Raw genomic sequence first — 25,057 nt, 5'->3', positions numbered from 1 at the left:
ATTTTTCTCAAAATTGGTCAAAAACATTGGGTTTAAGTGATTGTTGCCTCAGCCTTACTTAAAGTCACATTTAACATCATACATTAGCTCAAATACTTCTAAATTAGCGAAATATGCCGATTAATAAAAAGTCACATTAGACATAATGCATTAGTGCAGTTTTATGGGTTTTATCAAAGCATCCTGGCTCAACCGGCCCTTTAAGAACATTCAGATTTTTGATGTGGAGCAAAATGAAACCCCTGATTTCGGTTGTTAGTGAAAAGGAGACACAGTGTTGTGAAACATGATGTTCTAATTAATTCATTTTGTCTGTAATTTCCACTTTCTGTTGGTAATCACAGCAACATACCGGCCTGATCTAGCTCTTCATTTGAAGTGTAAAAACAGATGCTGCTTTTCTGTGAAATATCATAAAATTCTAGAGTTTGGCTTTTTTTAGGCAATGGAAAAGGAGAATAAATTATGTTTATTGTTTGCAAATTGCTCTCCAAACCAATCTGACTCTCCGTGGTCTCTTAAATCTTGAATGAATCACATTTCCTGCAAAGATGTTAAATTTCACCAGAAACAGTCAGGTCAGATTACTGTCAGACGTCTGCAGAAGCCAGACGTTTTTCACTTCGGTCTCACTGTGCTGATGGAAATGGTTAAAAAGACGCCATGTTGTTCTCTTTCTGCCACACCTGGAACGTCTACACCGACTTAGAAATTAATTGTTTCTAAGCATATATCTTACCGGACACAGCCTCTCGTTTTGCCTTAGTTTCCAATGTTTTCATTAGGAGTGATAAACTCGGTGTTTAGATTCAGATCCAATCCATGTTGGGCTGCTGTGGCCATTTTGCTATTACCTTGTACCAGGTACTCTTCATTGACGTTATAGTTATAATTATACATGTTATTTGCCGTTATGATTTCTCACCCTGAAGCAGACTTCAGGGTGTTTTTGTTTTATTTTTGACCACCTTTTTCACCTCTACTCTTCTCTCTTTTCCCCTACATTTCTCCCTTTCTTTTCTGTCCCTGTGTCCACTACACTTGAAATAAACTTAAAGCAATCTCTAATAAAATTTGATATATATTTGAACCTCATTGTGGCATTCAGACATTTCTGAGTACCGACCTGCCGGATGGGCCACTTAAAAACATAAGTGTCCCATCCAGCTAAATCTGTATCTGCAAAGATCAGCTAGCTTAAATGCTAATGTTAGCATGTCTTCTCTCTTTTGCTAATATGACTCCTTGAAAATATGATTTCCTGACAGATAAAACAATTACAGGAAAATTTGTTGTCCTGCTTCATAAACTTCATTCTTTACTTTGAACGTTGTAACATTTATCTACTGGTGTTTCTGCTGCTCTCTGTGAGCTCTTTTAGTTGCACCTAGAGCTGTTTGGGAATATCTTAGGCTAAGACTTCTTTTATTTTATATCTTTCAGTCAGAAAGCTGCAGCAGCCCATAGAGTCGTGTTAAATGAAAGCTGTGGGCACAAAAATAGGCCACGATTGTTGGAGATTGTGCAGTTGTACAATATGCAAACCTACATATAATCTAAACATATCTGCCTCCTCATTAGAGCACTGAAAACATTCTGTTCATTTTAAAAGGAGAAAAAGTAATGATACATCACTTATAAATTATGTTATCCAACACAGGCACCAAATACACAGGAAGATCAAGAGTCCCAACATTTAAAAGATTTATTGAGTAGCAAATATACAGTGACCCAGTTCAGTAGTTGGCCATGAGATGCGAGCCTTTTTCAGAAGAAAATCTTCATCTGCGATCTTAATGGAAACCAGATGATCGAGGCTGGAGGCTGCTTTATTATCTGTCTGAATCAATAGTTGGGTCTGGAACACTCAGGCAGTCTTCTCCGTAATAAAAGAGATCCTTCATCCAAAACAGTTTGTGTTTTTCCTCCCAACACATTCAAAAGCGCATTCAGTCTCTCAAAGCTGATTTTCATCAACTTTTTATTGGCAGATCAAATGCAGAGCTGTGTGTTTGTCTCATTTTCAGGCTGAATTCCTGTTTGGTGACCAGAGGAGCCTTTTTAGACGTGATGGTGTGTCTTTGTGGGTCAAAGGCCAGCATTCTGGAAGGTAAGTTGTGTTTTGGTAAAAACACACATTATCCACATGCAACTCATCTTGGGTCTACTCTGTCAGAATCCATTGTATTGACTCAGGGAATTGAGATTGTGTATAAAGCCTGGTTCACAAAATTGTTGACCGATTTTCAAAGTGTGAGAGACAATAAAACATCTTGGGTGTAACGGGTTTGGTCGTGCAGAATGTGTTGTCGAGCCACGAGGCAAAGACAACAGACCACACACGAAATGATTTCACTCAGATTTCAGATGGGAAATCTCGCAAAGCCTCTTGAGACTAAATGTGATTTCAGAGTAAACAAACATGGCCGACGAGGAAGAAACAATGGCAATAGTTATATTTAACAATGAAAAATGTAAACAACGACTTCTACAACGTCCGCTGGACTTTCAGGTGTTTATAGCGTTTATTCTCAATTCTCCTCAGTATTTTCATCACTTAGCTTTCTGATTGGCTACACGCCACATGCAACAGGCTGCACACATTACAATATCCCAGATATTAGATCGGAGCGGCCCCAATGTCCATCCGAGCGAACCAGATTATTCTTAACACATGGCAGGAATTTCTCCTAAGATCACCTTACGAGCCGTTTCAATAATCGGAGCGTCCTTAAGTTTGTCAGATGGGAAAATCAGGACGAAAATCATCATAAAAATCTTGCCGTGTGAATTAGGCATAAGCAGTTTCTGAAATCCTCATACTTGTCTGTTAGACTCCAACAACTATGTCTCACCATGTCTATAGATGTGTAAATACATTGAGATCCTTCAGTGTGATCAGCTGATTCACCATTTCCTTTACATGTTTTTGATTTGTTTCTTTCCCCCGCAATTGAAGTTTTCTTTAGCTGTGTATTTATTAGATAAAGTATTTTGCAAAGACTGTAGAGTCAAAAAAAGACAAGAAATCCTGTTCGGCACCTCAAAAAAGAATATTTCAAGAGGATCTATATGCAAAAATTTACAATTTACATGTTTTTATACTTCCATTTCTAGAAACAACCCACAACGGGGGTTTTTGGGGAATAATAATGAGCCGTTTCAGAAACTTCCAGAATGTAACAGGCACTGCACCGTTACCTAGCAACCCCAGTCGAGCTCAGCCCTGTTACCTAGCAACCCAAGCTGAGTTCCAGAACGTTTGGGCAGCTGGTTTTACCGCTGAATGCCTGTATAAGGAATGCTGGAAAAGACAAGAGTTTAGTTATTGACTTGCCTTTCAGAAAAGATGTTTGTGTAATGTTCAAAGAAGGTTGTATAATTACGCATCTGTTTGCAGCCATTGTACCGTGTCAGTGTAAACTTTGAGTTGGGTGGCGTGGCCAGCAGCAGCTTATTTGGATTGAAAGATTTAAAACAGCTCATTCTGAAAAGAGCTCAAAATAGAGACTAAAATCTCATTATCTAAGAATGATTTTGTGCAAAATGAACATGTTTTGTGTAGCCCATAGACCAATCCTCACGTTCAAGGAAGCATAAGGGTTGGATTTAAGGTAGTTTCCACTCTTTTAGGCTTGACTGAGAAGAACATGTTATTTCTGTTGCTGAGCGGTTCTTAACCTGATCATTTACGCTCTGTGATCTCTCCATTCGCAATGAATTGCACTCTAAATTTGCTGCTTCCTCCTTGTTGAGAGCCAAAACCTTCCCAACGGGCTGGGTAATCCAGAGAAGCCCCATGTCTGCGCCTGTGTGTCCGGCTGTGTGCGCTCGCCAAACTCTGGGGGTCCCTGCTGTGAAGGAATGTGAAACCAAAGGCGAGCGTATCGTCTGACAGATGGCGGGTTTGGGCTTATGACCCAGTTTATGGAGGACTGGGTACGGAGGAGGGAGGGAGGCTCGTGTTTTTTGGTCGGCCATGTGCCGAGCACATGTTCCGTCTTGACAGTCGAAGCAGAGAGGAATTCTGGAAATGAGGATGAAAACTCTTCCTGGCTCGTTTGGTTCTGCTCCTTACATAAGACAGACCCGATAGGACCTGGTTTCCACTGATGCCTCTGTCCTGTTAAATATCCCAAAGCAGTTCTCAGAGGTTTCATCTGTTGTTCTTTTTCGCTTTATAAAGCTACGTTTAATTTCTTTATGGATTTGCTGCTTTATTTAGGATAATTTTCCATGCCAATTTTGTCTTACTTTTGTCAAACTTCAGTTTTCTGAACGTTGGACAGATATTTGACTCTAGACAGTTTTCTTACTCTGAGTTATATGGTATGTTTTAGTTTGTTTTATAACTCTGTGAGTTTATCTTCTGTTGCATATGAATGAAAATAAGTTTTATATCTTTTGTCTTTTTGAAAATGCTAGCCATTAGCATCTATATGGTTTTTAAGTAAACATTAGCATTTAGCTAGCACTCTTATTTTTATGTAAAATAAGTCGTATTTCAGTGTTTTTTTCTTATTAATCTATTGGTAGCTTTAACATCTAAAGAAGGGAATTTGAAGGTTCATTCCCACTGGCCATTTTCAGTCGATTTAGTCAAACTCTGGTTTGTTTGTCTAGAAAGTCTGGTTTATTTGGGGAATGTGAATCCCCAAATAAACCAAATAAATAAACCAAATAAATCTATCTCTGACCAAAAATGTGATCTCTGGTCTCCCTACAAACCTCTGTCTCGGTTCGGTTGACGTAAACTGGTGCTGTTCGAATGCATATGTGAACGCAAAGTGGACCAGAGAAAGTGGACTAAAGCCAGGGCATTCTGTGTAAATACAAACAAAACAAACATGAGTCCAGCCCTAGCAAGAGAAATGCTCCATCCGCTAAAATCTGACACGCTCCTTTTTTTTTTCTTTTTTTTTGACATTTTGTGAAGAAAGAAGTTGTGCTGATTTCATCAGAGGTTATCATGTTGTTTCCTCCTGTAGTTCTTGGTGCAGCGCCCCCACAGGCGAGGAGGGGAACAGATTTTTCCAACGGTTTGGTTCATTTGACCCAGTCGTGTGTGGGAAAAAAACTAAAACACATTCACCGAAAATGTAACAAATGTGACAATTTTGGTTCCCAGTGAAACATAGAGCTGTGAGAACATCCTTAAAGCTTCAGCTCTGACACTTTTGGAAGTTATTGTTCAAAGAACATTTCATCACAAAATAAAAAAAAAAAAAACAATTACAGACAATGCTGCACGTCTTATTCATGAATCTGTCGTACAACAGTCTTCAGTCAGAGGCTTCTTCAGAGCCTCTGTAATACAGACTGCTACAGAAGATCCTTCCTTCTGACAGCCATCATAATCTGCATAAACTTTTTGAAAAATCTTGAACAATATGAGTTTCAACACCATTTAATTTCCCTCTTTGCTAACTGAGGCCTGCAGAGTCAGAGGTGAAGTTCTTGGTTTTCTCTGAGCTTTGCACTTCTGATCCTGGGCTGAATTTGCTGGAAAGATTGGAAACTGTCTTTCCAATATTTTGCATTTGTAAGTAATCTATCTCTCTAGATGAATGGAGTTAAATTTGTTTGGTAATATATTTAGAGACTGATTGCTACATTCCTCCTTAAAACCTCAAATGAAGATTTGGTTGAAAACAACTAAGTCTGTGATTTGTGCACATACTTGCAGTTCTATTTTCTTTTTATTGCACTGTCTTCACAATGTCAGCCATAAGAACCCACATATTCCAGTACACGCAGTAGAGACGTTGTATTAGCTGTAGTTAAAAAAAAACAGTCTGGAACTAATTATAAAATATTAAAAATCTAGATAAATTCCATCAATCTGTAAGAACAGCCGGTTTAAAGAGATAAAGGTGAACTTGACAGAAGCGAGTCCTTAAATCTAAATTACCAGCAGTGGAGTGGGATTTAATATGTAAAAGACGGATTGTTCCAGAGTCTGGGAGCAGCTGGGGAAGTTCATATAAAAGCAGCAGGATCTTAGGAGTGCCTGGCACCGAGGTCGGAGAGGTGAACAATCCTCTTTTTCAATATGACTTCTTTTTATTCCCCCTCTAACTGGCTCCTTGTGTTGAAGTAGGAACTTTGCATTTAACAGCCAGTTCTTCTGGAGTCTGAACACAGGTCTCTGTGCGCTGCTCTTTCATCCATGCAGACTCATTTAAAAAAAAAAATCCCCTGCCGTCTATTGCTTCATCTCTACCTCTGCCAATCTATCCTTTCTTTGCTTTCCAGACACACCAGTAAAATAAGCTGAAAGGTTTGCTTTGAGGGGAAAAAGAGAGGAGGAATTGGGGCAAAAAAAAAAAAAAAAGCATATAAAAACTCGATGAACTTGGCTGAAATGTATCATTCCAAAACCATGTCAATAAATGAAGAATGCTTCATTGTAGACTCTTCTGTTTGTGCTAAATTGTTGCAACTATTCTGAAAGCAAATAACTCTCAGAAAGAGATTAAAGCAGTGCCAGCCACGTCCTGGATTAAAGGTGCCATTAGTTTCCACATTTAACATATAATAGGCATCCAGAATCAATTACCCCACGGTGCTTTTCCATCTGCATTAGGTAATAACACCCTGAATGAAACCCTAAGACCTTTTCCCGTCACTGAGAGTGTGCAACATGTGAGTTATATCCAAACAGGCCTGGAGGAAAAAAATTTTAAAAAGTATCCAAAGACAGCTTTCAACTTCGCTTTTCCATAATTAGTCTTCCAGGAAAATTAGAGCGTACGATTGATGTTCCTTCCTGACAGCTTGGTAAGCCATCTAGATCCAAATGTGGATGCTTGCACCCATTTCAAATTAAGACGTACTTCTTCTTTCAAGAGGGATTACACTCAAACCGCTGGAATCCAGCGTCAGGATGGATAAACGTATTCCCAAGTCTGCAGGTTGCACCCTCTTGGAGCAGCGTTTACGTCTGTAGTGATAATTAACAACACAACACTTTGTAAGACAAACAAGTCTGGCTCAAATGAAAATATATGCAATCCAGTTCGGTCCTGTTTCAATTAAAACCAGTCCAATTCATTCAAATACAGTCAGATGCCGATCCAGTTACGTGCTCTTCTATGCAATTCTAAGATGCAGTTTGCAAAAATCTATCAGCCAAAACAGGAAGGGAACAACTTTATTTCAACAAAAGAAACCTCCAGGAGAACCAAACAGAATCTTTTCTGTGGAGAAAAATGAAAACAGAATGTTATAAAGTTTTTCTCTAACAAGGACAAGATGCAGCTAAACTCAGACACATGAGTCAGGAATACATTTTATAAAAAGTAAAACGAGGCGTGCACAACGTTAAATGGACCAGTCACTTTCTCCAAGAAGACGACACCGTTAAACATTTTATGACTCGGCCAAGTTCACTTCCTACAGGAACACAAAGAAACAGCTAACAAAGTTTTAATGGTAGCGATAGCTTTGTTAATAACTTTGTCTAGAAAGGAAACAGATAAACATCACAGCCCAGAACCAGGAGTTACTTTAATAACAGCTATCACTAGGAAAGAGACACGGCTAAACAGAGACGCATCAGACCAGCTGTACCTTTAGTTGGAAAGGAAACCAGAGGACGGGAAGTTAAAGAAAATATTTCCATCAATTTGTATTTTTTACGGGGAAGAAAACTGGAGCAGGTGCCTCTTCAGCGCCTTGGAAGGAAGTTTAGTATTTAACTTTCTTTGGAAAATGACGAGCACACAGCTGTAACCATCGGCTGTATCCAGCTAAACACAGCAACACCAAGCCAGTAGCACCTTCTATACTAAAATATATGAAGAGTGCGCAAAATTGGTAACCACAGCTGTATTTCCACTAACGATAAAATTGCCCAATTTGAAATCATGAAAACAAACTTACTTAATGGAAACACAATTAAAAAAAATTCTCACAGTTTTTCATAAAAAAGTTTTTGCGTTGGGATAAAGTGGTTTTTCATCCGTATCGAAACCCTTTTGTTGCATCATGAGTCACATGATCAACAACCGGATGTTACTACTGGCGGAAACGTCGAAGAAGACGACAGGAAGTGGTAGGAGAAGGATGTTTTGTTTTTTTGTTTTTTTTTTCACCAGAGCCCTCACAGCATCACACAGTTCATAAAACATTGTGTGTCATTTAAAATGTTCTTCTGTAAAATGGCCGACTGCAATTTCCCCAAATCGCCGCATACGTATCCGCTCTTCTCGCTCCAACGCCTGCATAAGACGCTGGCTTCTCCTCTGATTGGCTGAATTATGAAGATAATCTCATGTAACTCTTTACATCAGTCACTGCCATAATGTTTAATGACTTGCTATGTTCATGTATGATTTTAATTTAATTTTTTATTTAATGGAAACACTCCAATGACAAAATTGTGTTGTTGTTTTTTCCACATTAGCAGAATATTGACAAAGATTTGCTCACATCTGTAATGGAAATGCAGATTCTGAAGCCAGAAGTAGTTTCTATGAAGAAGCGAAACTAAGAGCTCTTAATGGTAGCAATAACTCAAGTAATGCATAAATGGATAGTAGCAGGGGAAAGTGAGATGGTGAGAAAATGTGTCATTATAAAGTTTTTCACTGTAAAACTCTGGCTTTATAGCAGATTTAGCATTTTCCCGTTTGTCTAGTTCATGCTCACACACGTGTAGATGTGAGCTCGGCGTGTCTGGGATTTGTTTATCACAGTTTGGGTGATGCTGATGGGAAATCCAGCTGCTTGGTTGCGTGTGAGAAGTTCAACCTCAACACAGCAAAGTGTCCCAGCTTTTTGCCACTTGTCGACAGCACTAATAAAGACGTAGCGCACTTATTAGGGTTTGTGGTGCAGTCGTTTTTCCCTTTGCTTTCCTCACTGATACCTTCATCATATTCTGCTCTGAGTTGCGTTACAAGCTGTTTCAGAGTGACATGAACCCTTTTGGACCGTTTGCTGGTGAAACTGGGTTCATCGTTCTTCTGTCCATCCAAACAGATGACGACTAATGTCTTCTCTTGACTTCACCAAAAAGCTTAACTTTATTTAAACCAGATGTTGGGGTTACATTTAGTTCAAGTATTTGACCTCTGCCTCAGTGGACCATCAAAGATGACCCACAGTTTCTTTTCTGCTTCTGAAAAACGGTTCTTCATGGGAAATAGTTTCATTTCCTTAATGTCGGATTTGTGCGTTTGTTGTTTTTCTTTGCTGCCAGAGTCGGAACAGAAAGCAGAAGTTCTGCTCGCATTCGCAGAGAATTACCAACTCTTTCAAGGTTTGAGTCTCATGCTGTAAACCAGATGCACAGGGGAAATCAACATAACCACAGGCTGTTATTAACGGCTGGCTTGGCTCTGTTCTCCGTTTTCATCGGTCTTTTCGTGATTAGGTTCAACAGAAAAGCGGGGGAGAACAGTTTGGGTGTTCCTCCTCGAGGGAAAAGTGTTAAATTGCAGTTTCTCCATAAACGTTTCTGTGCTTTTTGCAGAGCTAAAAGAAAAGAAAAAAAAACTTCCCAAAAACCATGTTTCACTTGAGATGCTTCAATTATCTGTTCAGATCCTGTTTGAACCTGCTGGAACCGTCCACCATGCGTTCTGAGCCCGGTGCAGGATGTCACGCATTTCAGATCTGCTCATGTTTTTGATTCTTTGACACCTAAATGTGTGAGATCAGACAAAGGTCACTTCAGTAAATACATATGCAGTTTTAAAGTTGTGATTTGATCAGAATCACCCATCCATCTTCTACCCGACCCCAGCGGGGTGAGGGAGGGGTGCTGGTGCCTATCTCCACCTGTCAACGGGCGAGCGAGAGGCGGGGTCACCTGGACGGGTCGCAACAGGCGACACAGACAGACAATCACACACACAGCCAAGGCGAGTTTACAGAGGCCAGCCATGTGGGAGGAAGCCGGAGTACTTCCTCATTTTTAAATGATTGATCATTTCATCGGTACTTGAGCAGATTTTTTTACTTTTTCACTCTTACTTGAGTAGCACCAGTAGGGTATGTCTGTCTCAAAACTACCAGGTAACACATTATTACAATCATAAAGACGCTTTTATCATTTAATAAAGGCAAATTTTGTAGAGTTTTACATAACAGACCCTGCATGTATCTCTTTTTAGCTGTGTGTTAAAGTCTAATTCTGAATAATTTTGTCTGCCTTCATCACGTTTAATAGCTTTGCTTTCTTCACACGTTCTCAACAGAAAATCCAAAAATATCAGCTCCTGGTTTATTTGAGTGTGGGTTTGGAGCAGCTGTGAGGTTTCACCTGTAGATGGATTTAAACAGACGCAGCTGTGGGAGAACAATGACTATTTATGAACCCGGATGAAAAATGGTGCACAAGTTCACTGGAACGCATCTCATTAGTGAAGGAAGTAATTCCTATACTGTCCTCCTTAACAAAGGCGTCATAAAAACAACTTTACCGTTTTATTATGAATTTTATTTAAGTTTTATAGTTCCAGTTTTTATTTTTATTTTGCTTTTGGTGTCTTTAAGAGGAGCATTTACGGTCTTAAAATTAATGAGGATGCCAGATTCTGCTTATTGCTGTTTGGCTCATATCTTCTTCTTCTTTGCAGTTTTTGATGCAACTCTGTAAACACATCCAAAAATAAAATATAACAAAGATTTTATGTTACTCAGTAATTATTAATAGAGATGTGTCATATAGTGTTTATAAAATATGCCACATAAACTGGGATTTTGGTAAAATAAGTGAGGAAACTGATCCGTTTGGAGCGCCATAGCTCGGTTTTACTTTGCAACCAACAAACTACTTCAAGCTTAATCAGGTCACAAGATGTTTGACTTTCTTTGACTGATATCACATTTTGGTATCTTGTAAAATTTTAGCAATATAGATGCAAGTATTTTCAAATATCTTGATCTTTTCTTTAGATCTATTTTTCTTATTAGTGTTTTTTACATTAATTTACATCAATGTATCCATTTGTCCTCTTGCAATTTTATGATTTTTTTTATTTTAAAAATAAAAACAGGAATCAAATGTTGGTTCTTTAAGATTTACACCAAATTTCCTGTAGTAGATACTTGTCAGTAACTATAAATTAACTTTTTTCAGAAGGTCATGTAACATTAGTGGCTCTGAAATAGTTTTATGTGGCTGGACAGGAGGGAAAAATGTCTTTTCCGGTTGGAAAGTTTGAATTTGTGGCATCGTCTCCCAGACATTTTTGACCCTCTGAAATGTTTAAGTTAATATTTAGTTAGGTTTATTCTTCGTATGTAAAATATGTGCGTTAATTGTAAGCTTTTTTGAGCAGTTGCTATCAGAACAAAGCTTTCCTGTCAACCCATCTCAAATTATTGTATGCGCTCCTCCAAACTATAATCCACTTTCGTTATATTGTAGCTCTGAAATTTTCCTTCAAAACTGAAATTGAAGTTTGTTTTTAACATTTCCTTCATAGAATACTACATGTGCCTAAAAACATACTATAATGGCCACCAGAAAGTACTTCTACTAACTGTTCAAATATATATATATTACGTTAGGATTATATAAATCCTGCTTTTCCCCTGAGCCTTAAAAATGGCGGGAATCACCATAGCAACGAGTGACGAAGCATTTCTTAAAAATGCCTAGTCACTTTTCTTTCACATACCAAATCATCTTCAGTTTAATTACCAATTATTAATAAGTAAATTTCATTGATATGAGGTTTTCTGTCGGTTGTTGGGTGAAGTAAATGCAATTAATCGAGGCATTAGCCACAAAGTTGTGTCAAGCTAACACCATTAGCATTCTTCTGTGCTGCTGGTTTCTCTCTAACGCACCTTTCCCTCAGTCATCATTCCCCCTTCATGCCATCATCGTGCCCTTAAACCTCTATTATAATCAAGAAGCTTTGCTTATTTGGCCCCCAAATCCGCTTTGAGGATCAGGTTCTGCAGCAACTCTACTCGTCTCCACGGTAACGCAGAACATCTCCGGAGGAATGAGGCGTTTCCCGCTCTTTTGTCAGGGTCCATTTTGAGTGGGGCAGATAGAGTTGCACTAGATTTCATAAGCTGTGTGTGTGTGTGTGTGTGTGTGTGTGTGTGTGTGTGTGTGTGTGTGTGTGTGTGTGTGTGTGTGTGTGTGTGTGTGTGTGTGTGTGTGTGTGTGTGTGTGTGTGTGTGTGTGTGTGTGTGTGTGTGTGTGTGCTGGCATGTTTAAACTAATTGAGTTGGCTGTTAAACCCGGGTCTCTGCAGTCCTGAAGACATTCTGCAGGGTGGGGTGAAGCTTTAGTTCGGCATTAAGTTTCTCCTTAGCTGACTTGCCACTGGAATATACTTAATGGAAGTGCACACTCAAGTGTGTGTGGACATCTTGAGTGTGTGATCACAGGTGCCAGGGTTGGAACAACTCTGGACCTTTCCTATAAACAAATAGAAAAGAGCAGAAGACTCTCTCGAGTTGGTCTGTGGTTTACCTCACAAACTTGTCTTACTTTGTGATTTTGTTGTTTTCTTTGGTCAGAAATGTTGGACCAAATTTAAATAAATATAATTTATATGTAAAAGCCAGTGAAAGAAATATCCTGGTGCAAATGTTCAATGTTTATAGTTCAGGTTTGGCCAATTTTGAAAGTATAATTGCAAAATATGACGATGGATGGATGCATGCAAAAAGGAGTAAAGGTTTATCCATGACTACTTCTAGGAAAAAGACGTGGTTAATAACATAAGCAATGAGTTAGGGGCACTTTCCATGGTTAAAAAACACAGAAGAGTTCACAGAGACAATATCAGTAGTAACACCATAAATGTCTGTAAAAGTGATTCAGCTGTGAAAATAAACAGAATGGTGTACTTTCTGTGTCAAAAAAACACACAGAAAACTTCCAAAAGACTGTCCATAACAGACACAACTGAAATAAATTACACTGAGCTAGATGTACTTTCTATGGCCAAAAACATGGAGAGTTCACAAAAACAATACCATCAATAAAACCACTAATAGATAAGTCTAAAAAGTGTTAGAACTAGGGGGAAAACACTGAACAAGATGTACTTTCAATGGTAAAAAAACATAGTTAATAAAGATAATACCAGAAGTAACACCATAAATTACTGTCCATAAAATACACACATGAAAAAGAAGCACTGAACCAGTAGTACTTTCTACAACACAAACCATGTTCACAAAGATAATGCCACTAGTTACACCGTACTTAACAAAACAAAACTGAAGAAAGACTGAACCAGGCATACTTTTAACATAAAAAACATGAATAGTTTACAAGTGGTAACACCATAAGTGACTGTTCATAAAATATGAAACTGAACAAGCACTGAGCCACTTGTACTTTCTACAGCAATGAACCTTGAAGTTCACAAACATAAAACCAGTAATAACGCCATAAATTACTATGTCCATGAAAGACACAACTGAAAGGAAGAATACAAATATAGTCTTCAAATGTAAAGACACTAATGTAAGCCCTGGCTCAGGTGTTCACTTTCCAGTATTGAAGAACAAAGAGACCTCTGTTAATTCAGTTTATTGGAAATAATTCTTTAATGGATGGTGGCAAAATCAAATAAAGAGTGGGGAAAATTGATCTTTATGTTTTGCAGCAGCAGCCTATAGATGCTAGTTCAGCTGCTAGCGGAAAACCCTTAAACCAAATCTTAAAATGGATAAAGATAAATCTTTATACCTTCATGTCGCTATCAAGCTCATCTGAAACTGATGTTTTATCTTCTTCACTTGTCACAAGTACATTTATCTGCTGCTTTAATTTATCCCAAACCTGTCACCTTCATTGTTGGCTAACGTCGACCGTTATGTGCTTCTCAGATTCAGAGGTCAGCGCTCTTCGTCAGACAGCACTGTCCATCCTCATGGCCTCTGAACTGTTGACCTCCGACTCTTCCTCGGCTCCGCTTGGCCCCGGCAGCACGCAGTACCTGCTCAGCCTCGCCCAGGTGGGCCTCAGTGCGAGTGTGGACTGTCCTGACCTGTGGAGAGGCGCCGAGCAGAGACAGCAGCTTCTGGTCAGTCTGCTGCGTAGCCCGCTTTATGAGGTGAGGGAGCTAGCATTGGAGAGTGTCCTGAGGAAGCTGCATGAAGAGGAGGGGGACGAAGCCAAGAGAAGGCCTCTGTGGCTCAGTGAGACCACCGTAGCCGACCTGACCAACATGGCCGTTCATGAGCGACACCAGCAGTGTTTAGCAAAGGTGAGACGCACACATTCACACAAAAGCACAAGTGTGTTTCTGGTGTGACTGTAGCTACGTTTCCATTCATTTACCGTGTGAATTTTGAGTGAACTTTTAAAATGTCTCAAAAAGAAAAAAGAAAAATACAATTTAGGCATCTTTTCTGTGTCAGATTTTCATGTTTCTCATGGTTGGACAATGAATTAATGACAATATAGATAGTGATAGACATGTGATCAATATCAATAGATATTACATTTGAGAGAATATTCAATAATTTCGCTGGACTTGAGTGGCTAAATCCAGAATTCATGGGTGGCAACAGCTAATTTGCCAGGTAAGTCTTTGGTTACCTAGCAACTCACTCACTCTTTGGTTACCTAACAACTCACTCTTTGGTTACCTAGCAACTCACTCACTCTTTGGTTACCTAGCAACAGCCTGTTGAGTAACTGGCGCAGCAGCAGTTTAAGGTTTTGCCACTATGGCTCATAACTTAGCTAAAAATAAAAAACAATTCCATGGAGATAAAACTGGATAAAAGAGGAAATGTCATGCCACCAGTTTGGTGGTATTTCAGATATTTAAAACAGAAAACTAATCAATAATTTTTGATATGAAACTCTTGTATTGTGATGCGTTTTTCAGCCATGTTGTGATTTGTCTTTTAGCCATGTTGTCCTGACATGGGCCACACATTTAAGAGAAACCTCCAAACATAGAGCTTTATGCCTCTGGTAAGGCACAGACACACCAGTGGATGTAAGTGTTCCACCACTCCCATCCCAGCCTAGAGTGCTTCTCCTTGGCCACTCTGGGGAGTGACAGCTCCCCTCCTTAATGGAGGTTTGGACCCACCATTAGATGGGAAAATTCGCTATGTTGGAATTTATTCTGCAGAATGTGTTTCCATCTCCCCTTTAACGTTTCCTTTTTCTCAGAAGAGCCAAAACCGACCTTAGGCAAGCATGAAATTGGGGAAATTATTTTGAATTTTCCATTTCCATCAACATTTTATAAAGTGACACTTCAAAATACACATAAAAACACCGATGGAAACAATACTTCTCTTTGTAGGTTTGCTTTTTAGCTCATTTAGTGGGAAATGACCTGCAAATACTTCCACCGTGAGTTAACCTCTCTCTTTCCAGGTCTGCACTCCAGAATGCTGCAGGAATGTTAGCTCAGCAGAAAGACGAAACTAAAATAGCTAGAGCTGGAAAAAAGGGCATCTGGCTGACTTTCTCTTCCTCCCTCTGGTCCTCTCAGGTCCTGCAGGTGTTGTGTGTGTTGGGCTCCAGCAGTGAGCTCTTGTGGAAGGACGGAGCAAAGACTTTGTCCCAGGAGGAGGTTCTGATCCACCTACTTACTCTGGCTGAGAACTTTACTCACAGGTTGGTAAAAATCCTCTGTTCTGACCATAAGAGTGAATGAATTTGTCTCGTTCAGCCCAAAGTTTATTACTAATCTGTTAAATTCAGTAGCTTAAAACTGATCTGTGAAATGGAGAAGACACATTGAGCTACATTTATCCTGCTGATCTTTTAAGTGTCTCTGAGAACAGTTTGCAAAGATGATTTTAATAAATCTCTGCAGTTTAAACAATATATGGCCTGCAGGTAAACAGAGAAACCTGAAGCTTGTGAAATGTCAGAGTCAATAATGTAGGCTTAATGGATAAATAAATAAATCTGAATATCATCAGCATAACAGAAACTTCATGTTTTCTAAAAGTGAAATTACATAAAAAATAAAAGGATAACAAGTACAGAACCCTGTGGAACTCCATTTCTCATTCTTTATAATCTTGTCATTGTAAGTATCAAATGCAGCCCTGAAATGTATCAACACAAGTAAAGCACAACTCTGTCACATGATCCCAAGGCAATATAATTTATAACTTTCAGTTTTGGGAATCCTGTGCAGTCATGAGGCAGAACTGTAAATATTATGAAAGATTGGATACTTCTGTCATCTAGATATTCATCAGATCCAAAATAGAGCTATTGGTTAAAGAAAAACTGCTGTAAATCAGTTTAAATATTTTGAAAAGAGAGGTTGGTGGTTCCTATGAATTCAGATTAATCCAGATTAGTAGGGAAAATACAGCCTAAACTAAAATCAAGTTTTAATTAATAAACTTAAAAGCCCTGTAAACAGGAAACAATGTCAGACTTTCTACTTTATTGAAACAAGTCAGTCAAACTACTGATAGTTAAATGAATACAATCAATCAATTAAGTTTATTTGTATATCACATTTCAGCAGGAAGGCAGTTCAAAGAGCCTTACATGATAAAAGCTAAACATTTTTATGAAGAAAGTCATAGAGAACTCAATCAACAATCGAAGAAGCATTACACTTTGATGAGTGCCGTCACAACTCAGTGTTTCTCTGAACAGGTGGGGTTTCATTTAAAGGAACTCGGCGTTTCGGCTGTTTTGCAGTTTTCTACATGGCTCAACAGGGCTCTGTTTGCATAAAGAGAAGCATGGGACACAGCAGGTCCTTTCCTTATTTTAACTTACTGTCCAAACAGCACCAAAGCTGTCCATTCCCAGCCTCTAGCTCTGACAGATGACAGACATAGATCTGCTGGTACCAGTTGGGCTTTCAGAGTGAGAATCCATGCAGGAGGGGACACACCGGGTCGCTGGCTGCACCTGGGCACCACTTCGCTTCTCTCTGTGGGGTTTTTGTGCTTGCTTGGCAGCAGCTCTGTAGTCACCTACTGTCCCTCCAGCCACAGAGGGGGCATTTGCAAAATAAAATCCAAGGCGTGGAAATGTTTCTGTGGATGAAAGCTGATATTTATGCTCTGAAAGGCCTTCATCTGCACCATTATCCTGCTGTAAGACTAATCACACCTGCCTGGCATGAGGCAGTGTTTTCGTCAGTTTATGAAAGAGTCGTGAGTCATGAGTCCTCTGTCTTTTACCGCAAACTCATTTGGCACTTGGTGTTCCAGTTCATGTGTCTGTGCTCAGACGGTAAGCCCTTGGATGTCCACTGGCAGACACACACACACACCTTTTCTTGACAAGCCACGGCTGTACTTTTCTCACCCCGGACAAGAGAATACAGGCTTGAATAAGGATTGCATTACAAAGCCTTGTGAAGCCTTTTCCTGGCCACAATCTCTGCACACAGGGATCCACTTTCCCTCCAGCGCGGCCCCTGGGTTATGATTAGAGCTCAGGAGGGATGGGATTGGGTTGCCGGTTGTCCTTGTCTGCCATGTGATTAAATGGCGCTCTGGGTATTGTGACTCGAAATGTCGTGGTGAGTACCAGCACACTTCTTTTGTTTACAGTAAGGCAAGAAAGTGGAGGTATTAGTGTGTGAAGGATGGCAGGAAGCCCTAATTGGACCCTATGACCTTTATTTGTGATTATTTCTTAAATATTAATTAAACTGATTTCAAGTAATAGTATAAGTAATTGTTTTGTATTGTATTGAGCTAGAAGATTATCATGTCTTAATTAGTACTAACCTGTTCAGAGAAAACAATTCACTACATAGTGATTCATTATGTTGTACTTGTAGTCTGTTACCTGATTCATTAATGTAAGATCTACAGAGAAATATCACATTATCATCAGCATAACAACAAACCCTTTTTAAAAGTTTCACAGAGCGAAATTATATAAAAATAAAAAGGGTAACGAGTACAAAACCCTGTGGAACTCCATTTCTCACTCTTACTTTATTGTCATTGCACAAAGACACAGCAATGAATTTGGCAACGAAATGTTGTTGCTTGGTTACCAGAGTACACAGACAAAAATACTGCGAAACAACAGGTGTGACTAAAAATACACACATATATATAACTGTTACTAATGCATAAAAAAACAAATAATAAAATTTAGGTATTTTAGTATATTTAATTAAAAGTCCTGACTTTGAAAAGTGTTTACAAGTCGATTTGATTTTAAATCTATTGCTCATAAAAAGCCAACCACTGATGATGTAAGGCAAGTGAGTCCAAGGTAAAAAAGAATAAAAATATACTTATTAAATAAATAATTTGGTCCGACATCTCCAAAGTTTGGCCAGGAGTTCAGTTTGCTGTGTAGAAATTAAAGTATCGGATTAAAATTAATAAAATAAAGCAGCAGAGCTGAGATTTGGTGATTATATGAGCCGTTTGATGTTCTGTTTCAGTGTGGAGCTCCTCTGTGCTGCAGTAACGCTGGCCTCCCAGCTGGTGGTGGCGCTGGTGAGCTCTGACCATCAGGTACAAAACTCAGAGATGTAATTCCTAAACATCTGATATTTAGCTGCTGAATTTATTTGTTAAACTCAACAGCTGGGTGGTTTTTCTGCGGCCGTGTTCATGTTTGTTTTAAACGTAGGATCCGGGTGCAGTGGTGTGTTTCGCCCAGTGGGGGGCTCTGGTGCGCTCCTGCTCTGCTGAAGATCAGCCGGTGGAGGTGAAGCTGATGGTCGCCAAGGTGCTGGTCACCTGTTCATCCACGCTGATGACCAACCCTCAGCTGCCGCTGGGTGAGTCAGAGCAGCAGAACAGAACCCGGTTCTTCCTTCCGGCTCCAGAACTTCACAGTGTTTGGGTTTCCTGTTCTGCCGTTAGGTTTAGCTGCTACCGTGTCGCTGTGGAGCAGTCTGTTCACGCTGCTGCAGGACGAAGACCAGGAAGTGAGAGACGCTGCCTCCGACTTCACCTGCTGCGTGCCAGCTCACCTGCTCAGCTCAGGTAAACTGGCATCCCGGCTGCTGCCCACAACTTCAAAATAAGACTTCCTGTCTCAAGAGTTTCAGTTTTATAAAATGGGAAATTTAAAAAACTGTTTTGCTTTTTGTTGACTGAAAGTACGGTTTATGGAAGAAAACTGTCAATGTAATTAAATACAGTTTAGATGTAAATATGATGCAGCCTGATGACATCACTGATATGCTAATGAACACATGACATCATCACCAAGTTTAAACATGAGCAGGAAGCTCTATTCATCCAACCATTCATCTATTCATCCATTCATCCAACCATTCATCTATTCATCCATTCATCCAACCATTCATCTATTCATCCAACCATTCATCTATTCATCCAACCATTCATCTATTTATCTATTCATCCAACCATTCATCTATTCATCCAACCATTCATCTATTCATCCAACCATTCATCTATTTATCTATTCATCCAACCATTCATCTATTCATCCAACCATTCATCTATTCATCCAACCATTCATCTATTTATCTATTCATCCAACCATTCATCTATTCATCCATTCATCCAACCATTCATCTATTCATCCAACCATTCATCTATTCATCCAACCATTCATCTATTCATCTATTCATCCAACCATTCATCTATTCATCTATTCATCCAACCATTCATCTATTCATCCATTCATCCAACCATTCATCTATTCATCTATTCATCCAACCATTCATCTATTCATCTATTCATCCAACCATTCATCTATTCATCCAACCATTCATCTATTCATCTATTCATCCAACCATTCATCTATTCATCTATTCATCCAACTATTCATCTATTCATCCAACCATTCATCTATTCATCCAACCATTCATCTATTCATCCAACCATTCATCTATTCATCTATTCATCCAACCATTCATCTATTCATCCAACCATTCATCCAACCATTCATCTATTCATCCAACCATTCATCTATTCATCCAACCATTCATCTATTCATCTATTCATCCAACCACTCATCTATTCATCCAACCATTCATCTATTCATCCAACCATTCATCTATTCATCTATTCATCCAACCATTCATCTATTCATCCAACCATTCATCCAACCATTCATCTATTCATCCAACCATTCATCTATTCATCCAACCATTCATCTATTCATCCAACCATTCATCCATTCATCCAACCATTCATCTATTCATCTATTCATCCAACCATTCATCTATTCATCTATTCATCCAACCATTCATCTATTCATCCAACCATTCATCTACTCATTCATCCGTCCATCTGTTTGGCGTTTGAAAGGTTTTTGTCTGCAGAAAATCTTTAATCTGTGGTTTGAGTCATGAAATGTTTTGTGACATTAAATCCATGTAGGAACATCACCTAAACAGACGCATCACTTCTCCTGTCATCACGTTGAATCTGCTTCGGTAGTTAACTGTGAAAACAGCAACAATAACCCAACGCCTCCAATGTAAAAACACTCATCTAAACAGACATAAATATATCCTGGTGTTAAAAAGTTTGACATCATTTCCTGCTCAGGGTTGGGGCGCATTCCTGGAAGGAAGGGCGCTAATTCTGGTTTAGCAGTTTGGAAGTGAGAGAGTGTGTTTGTGTGGTTATGTGTCACTCTGTTTGGAACGTATGAGGCCTGTTTACTGAAGGACTGTATAATGTGGAGCTCGCTGACAGACACATTAATGCCAGGTTTAGCCTCTCAGATGCTCCATGAGGGGACTGACACCCTGACTGCTGTTCAGACTCATAAACAGCCTTCTTGCTGCTTCCTGGCCTCATTTGGCTGCTTTCCTTCACTTCTCCAGGTCCCCTGCAGAATCACACCCTCTTTTAGTCTTTGCACCACTGGATGTGGAAATAGCTGCAGGGTTGTTATCATAAAGGCCTGTTAGAAATACAGTATTTGGTGCTTTTTGCTCTACATGAATTTCCCGTTTGTGTCCTATTCAAATGTAGTTCCACAGTTGATCAGAGGGGCCCAAAGTGTGGTTCAGGGGCCGTTTGTGGCCCATGAAATGACTTTGTGTGGCCTCTGGCTGCATGTTCTGGAGAATTTATTTGAGATTTTTCAAATCTAAATTGAAAAATCTGCTACAGATATGTAATCATTAACTGCATGGGTGTGGTGTGTGTGTGTGTGTGTGTGTGTGTGTGTGCGTGTGTGTGTGTGTGTGTGTGTGTGTGGGTGTGGTGTGTGTTGTGTTGCGCCAGTGATTAAGCCTGTGTGTGTTTGTCTGTGTAGTGTGAAAGTCATTTGTAGCGTCATATTTTCTTTGTAATTTGTCAGAAGATTCCAGATATGAAGCAGCTTCTGCTATAATCTGGTACAGATCACCAAATGTTAATGTTTAAGTTTGAACTGTATATTGTGTCTTTTCATATAATTTATTGTTGTTATTATTATTATTTTTAGTTTAAAAATGGTACATATTTGACTGACCTGCACAAACATTTAAAAGAAGAAATCTTGAAGCTGGACTGACCCACATCCTCTCCTTATTGCTGAGACATTTGACCCCAAAATGTAAAATTCACTGTAAATCAAAGTCTCTAATTTACGGTAAAATACCGACGGCTGTGGCTGCCAGAATTTTGCTGTATTTTTTCGATAAAATTCAGCTAAAATTCAGAGTTGTCTGTATTTTACTGTAAATTAGAGACATTCTTTGTTTTGTTATTTTAAAAGTGAATCATTATTTATACTTATATATTGTTGACTAAATGAAATGTTTTAAATTAAGGGTTAAATGTTGTTTTTACCTTAAAAATCAGAGCCTGCTTCTGTCAGGCTTGCTGTTTAATGTTTCTGCAAGCGTTTTTATTTATGTTCTATATAAATGAGACCAGACAGGGTGAAGATAAGCCACTATCAGCTGAGAATCAGGTAGAAACCGAGGTCAGCACCATGACTGGGACGGAAAGTTTCCTTTCTCTACGACAGGAAGAAAACACAATGGACATGATTACAGAGCGGCTCGTCGTCCTCCGTCCATTCATAGTCACGGCTCCTTTGGAGAACACTTATTTCTTTGTGGGAGGCAAAGTTTCACGTTTCATTACGAGAAAGAAAACTGAATCTACGTTTTGATCGTGCTGTTCCACCTTGGAGCTCCACAGTGAAGAACTAAAGGGAGAAATTGCGCTATTATGTTTTATGACTGTAATACTGAAGTCGTTTCAACTCGTTCTGTCTTTTTTTCCGCCTCAGGTGAAGCAGTGTAGCTTTACATGGAAGGCAGTGTGTGTGTGTGTGTGTGTGCGCGTGTGTGCGTGTGTGTGTGTGTGTGTGCGTGTGTGTGCGTGTGTGTGTGTGTGTGTCGGGTTTATGACCTGCCGTTGTTGAGTCGAGTATCTGAGGCGTTAGCAGCTTCAGACGGAGGTGGCAAAGCCTGGTCCTTTGATATGGAGGACTGGGAAAGCTGTGGTTAAAAAACCTGTTCAGCAGCGTGAATTAATCCACAAACAAGCTCAGAAAATACTAAATAAAAGTCAAACAATTATACACAAATGGTTATAAAGAAGAGAAATTTAATAGTTTGGATTTGAACCCCCCAAAACCGAAGATTGCAGACATTTAAGCTTTCTTATGACTGTTTCAGGCGTTTGTGAACCTTGACCTGTTTTTGTACAGCGGATATTTTGTTCTGGACAGGAAGAGGAAATCTAATTTAACCCCTTAAGGTTCCCACCACACTCTTTAGCATTAATACCTTCAGACTAATTACGTCGGAAATGAAGCTCCACCAGCTGGATTATCCCATGAGAAAATAGCGGTTCACTGACTTTTTTAGCCGATCACCAATCTTTTAAAAAGCCTGACCTGCTGATTCCAGTTTTGGAAGATACCGATTGGTTTTCCTGCGTTAAATACACAAAAAAATCTATTTGACTGCCTTTAGTTGCATTGATTAGTGTAACAGTGTCTTCACTGGTCTGGCTAAAAACTCAGTCCTCCAGCTGCAGCTGATCCAGAACGCTGCTGCTGGCCATCTGACTAAAACCAGGAACACTGCAAAAACACAAAGTCTTACCAAGAATTTTGGTCTAGTTTCTAATCCAAATATTTTAGAACACTTGAAATAAGGAAAACAAACTTACAAGTAACTTTTAGTAAAATATAGAAACTTGTTTTAAGTAAATAATTCCTTAATATTGATGAAAAAGTTCTTGTCCTATTGCCAGATAAATTAACTACAAAAGGACTGAAAAACATCTTCTTATAAGTTAAATAATCTGCCAATGAAACCAGTTCTTTTTCATCAATATTAAGGAATTATTTACTTAAAACAAGTTTCTATATTTTACTAAAAAGTTACTTGTAAGTTTATTTTCCTTATTTCAAGTGTTCTAAGATATTTGAACTAGAAACTAGACCAAAATTCTTGGTAAGACTTTGTGTTTTTGCAGTGTATGCATGGCTGATTACCATGCTAAAGGCTAGTTAGCATGGTCACTGATGACGGCGGATAAGCGGATTTCCTGTAATATTAAGTTGTTTTTCTGTCATTAGCATATTTAGCAGCACGTACACAAAGTTGATTGACAGCGCTAAGACCTGCCTCCTTGCTCTGATTGGTTGTTTTTGGTGCATTTCGTCAGACAGCTATCATAGCACGAGGATGATCATTCATAGATTATTTGTCTCATCAGAAACTGTCGTAACTTGGAGACGGTTTTAACAAACATACTGAAACATTTTTAAGTAACAGTTATCTGCTACAGCTTTAGTTTTCTCCTACAATCATTAGCTTACTGTTTGCACAACATTCATCTCTGGTGTTCATGCATTGTGCTGACAAACCAGCCTCAGTGAGCCGTGAACAAACAAACCCTCAAAGTGACCTACTTTGATTACCGTAACAGTGCAGCACAAAGTGCCATTCATGCTTTTTTTCCCGGCAACATTCATTTAATCTTGATGACACAGATTATTAACCTGACACAACGGAGAGCCGCTCATTAAACAGAGCCAGTCTTTTATTAACACAACGCTCTCTCAGCCGCTAAACTTCAGTTTGTGTCATCTGAGCAGAGTTAAAAAGCAGTAACACAGAGAGCAGAGATTTGTGGCCTCAGGCTTTACATTTGGATCAAATCAGCTGTAATCTGAGGCGTACAGAGATGTGGTGTTTGTGCGAATCGCACCATGTTTCACTTGTTAAAGCCAATGAGATTTTAATTTCTCAGTTGAAATAAAGTCACATGTTTGGTAGAGTGATGACTGGTTTGTTGCAGTGTTTGTTTGACCCTGGAAGTAGCTCAGTTTCTACTACAAATGTCTGCAAAATGTTGTCTCTTCACAATTGCAATGTTTCCATTAAATAAGAAGCACAATATTAAAATCACACAAGTTTGTTCATAAGATAACATGTTAAAAAACATGCAGCGCCATCATCCTCCAACTACTTCCTGTTGTCTTCTTCTTTGTGGTTTCTGCCAGTAGTAACATCCAGTTGTCATGTGACTCATGTGACATGAAAAAAGTATTTCGATTGAAATTCAGTTCTCAAATTAGGATTTTTTTTTCACTTTATTTAAGGAAAAATACACAAATGTTGTGTTGTTTCTGTTTTTCTTGTTAATATGTTAAAAACACTGCAGAAACACAAAGTCACACCAAGTATTTTTGTCTAGTTTCTAGTGAAAATATCTTGGTATGTTTGAAATAAGACAAAACTAACTTACAAGTTAACTTACAACTTTTAACTAAGATATAATAGTTTGTTTAAGTAACCTTAATGTTGATGAAAGATCATTATCTCCACTATAACATGGGGAACATTTCTTAAGAGTAAAATAATTTGCCAGTGGAACTCGAACTTTTTCATCAATATTAGGAAATTACTCACTTAAAACAAGCTCCTTTATCTTGCTGAAAAGTTACTTGTAAGTTATTTTTTCAAGTGTAAAAAGATATTTGCATTAGAAACTAGACAAAAATCCTTGGCAAGACTTTACATGTTTGCAGTGAAAGCATTTCTAGAGACCAGTCACCTTTGTTTTAATAATAAGATTTTAAGATTTTAATAGTACAATTCAAATAAAAAAACACCTAAATGTCAGGAGTTCGATACAAACTTTTATTCACTGATTCTTTCAGCTCTTTCCTTCCATTCGGTTTAAGCTCCTAACACAGACGATGTAACTT

General features: G+C 38.8%; 1 protein-coding gene across 1 annotated transcript in view; it reads left to right on the top strand.

Annotated features, from left to right (window-relative positions):
• Positions 1–25,057, top strand: part of thada (THADA armadillo repeat containing) — a 108,107-nt gene that overhangs the window by 74,658 nt on the left and 8,392 nt on the right. Inside the window, exons 31-36 of the mRNA XM_088013162.1 lie at positions 2,028–2,110; positions 13,816–14,195; positions 15,447–15,571; positions 18,345–18,417; positions 18,536–18,686; positions 18,772–18,894. Of these exons, the coding sequence (XP_087869288.1) occupies positions 2,028–2,110; positions 13,816–14,195; positions 15,447–15,571; positions 18,345–18,417; positions 18,536–18,686; positions 18,772–18,894 (935 nt within the window). The remainder of the gene's footprint in view (positions 1–2,027; positions 2,111–13,815; positions 14,196–15,446; positions 15,572–18,344; positions 18,418–18,535; positions 18,687–18,771; positions 18,895–25,057) is intronic.

The sequence above is a fragment of the Poecilia mexicana genome, unplaced genomic scaffold (genome assembly GCF_051168715.1).
Source record: "Poecilia mexicana isolate PSO_F unplaced genomic scaffold, ASM5116871v1 scaffold_15, whole genome shotgun sequence".
NCBI lineage: Eukaryota > Metazoa > Chordata > Actinopteri > Cyprinodontiformes > Poeciliidae > Poecilia > Poecilia mexicana.
This window is presented reverse-complemented; position numbering and strand designations above follow the sequence as displayed.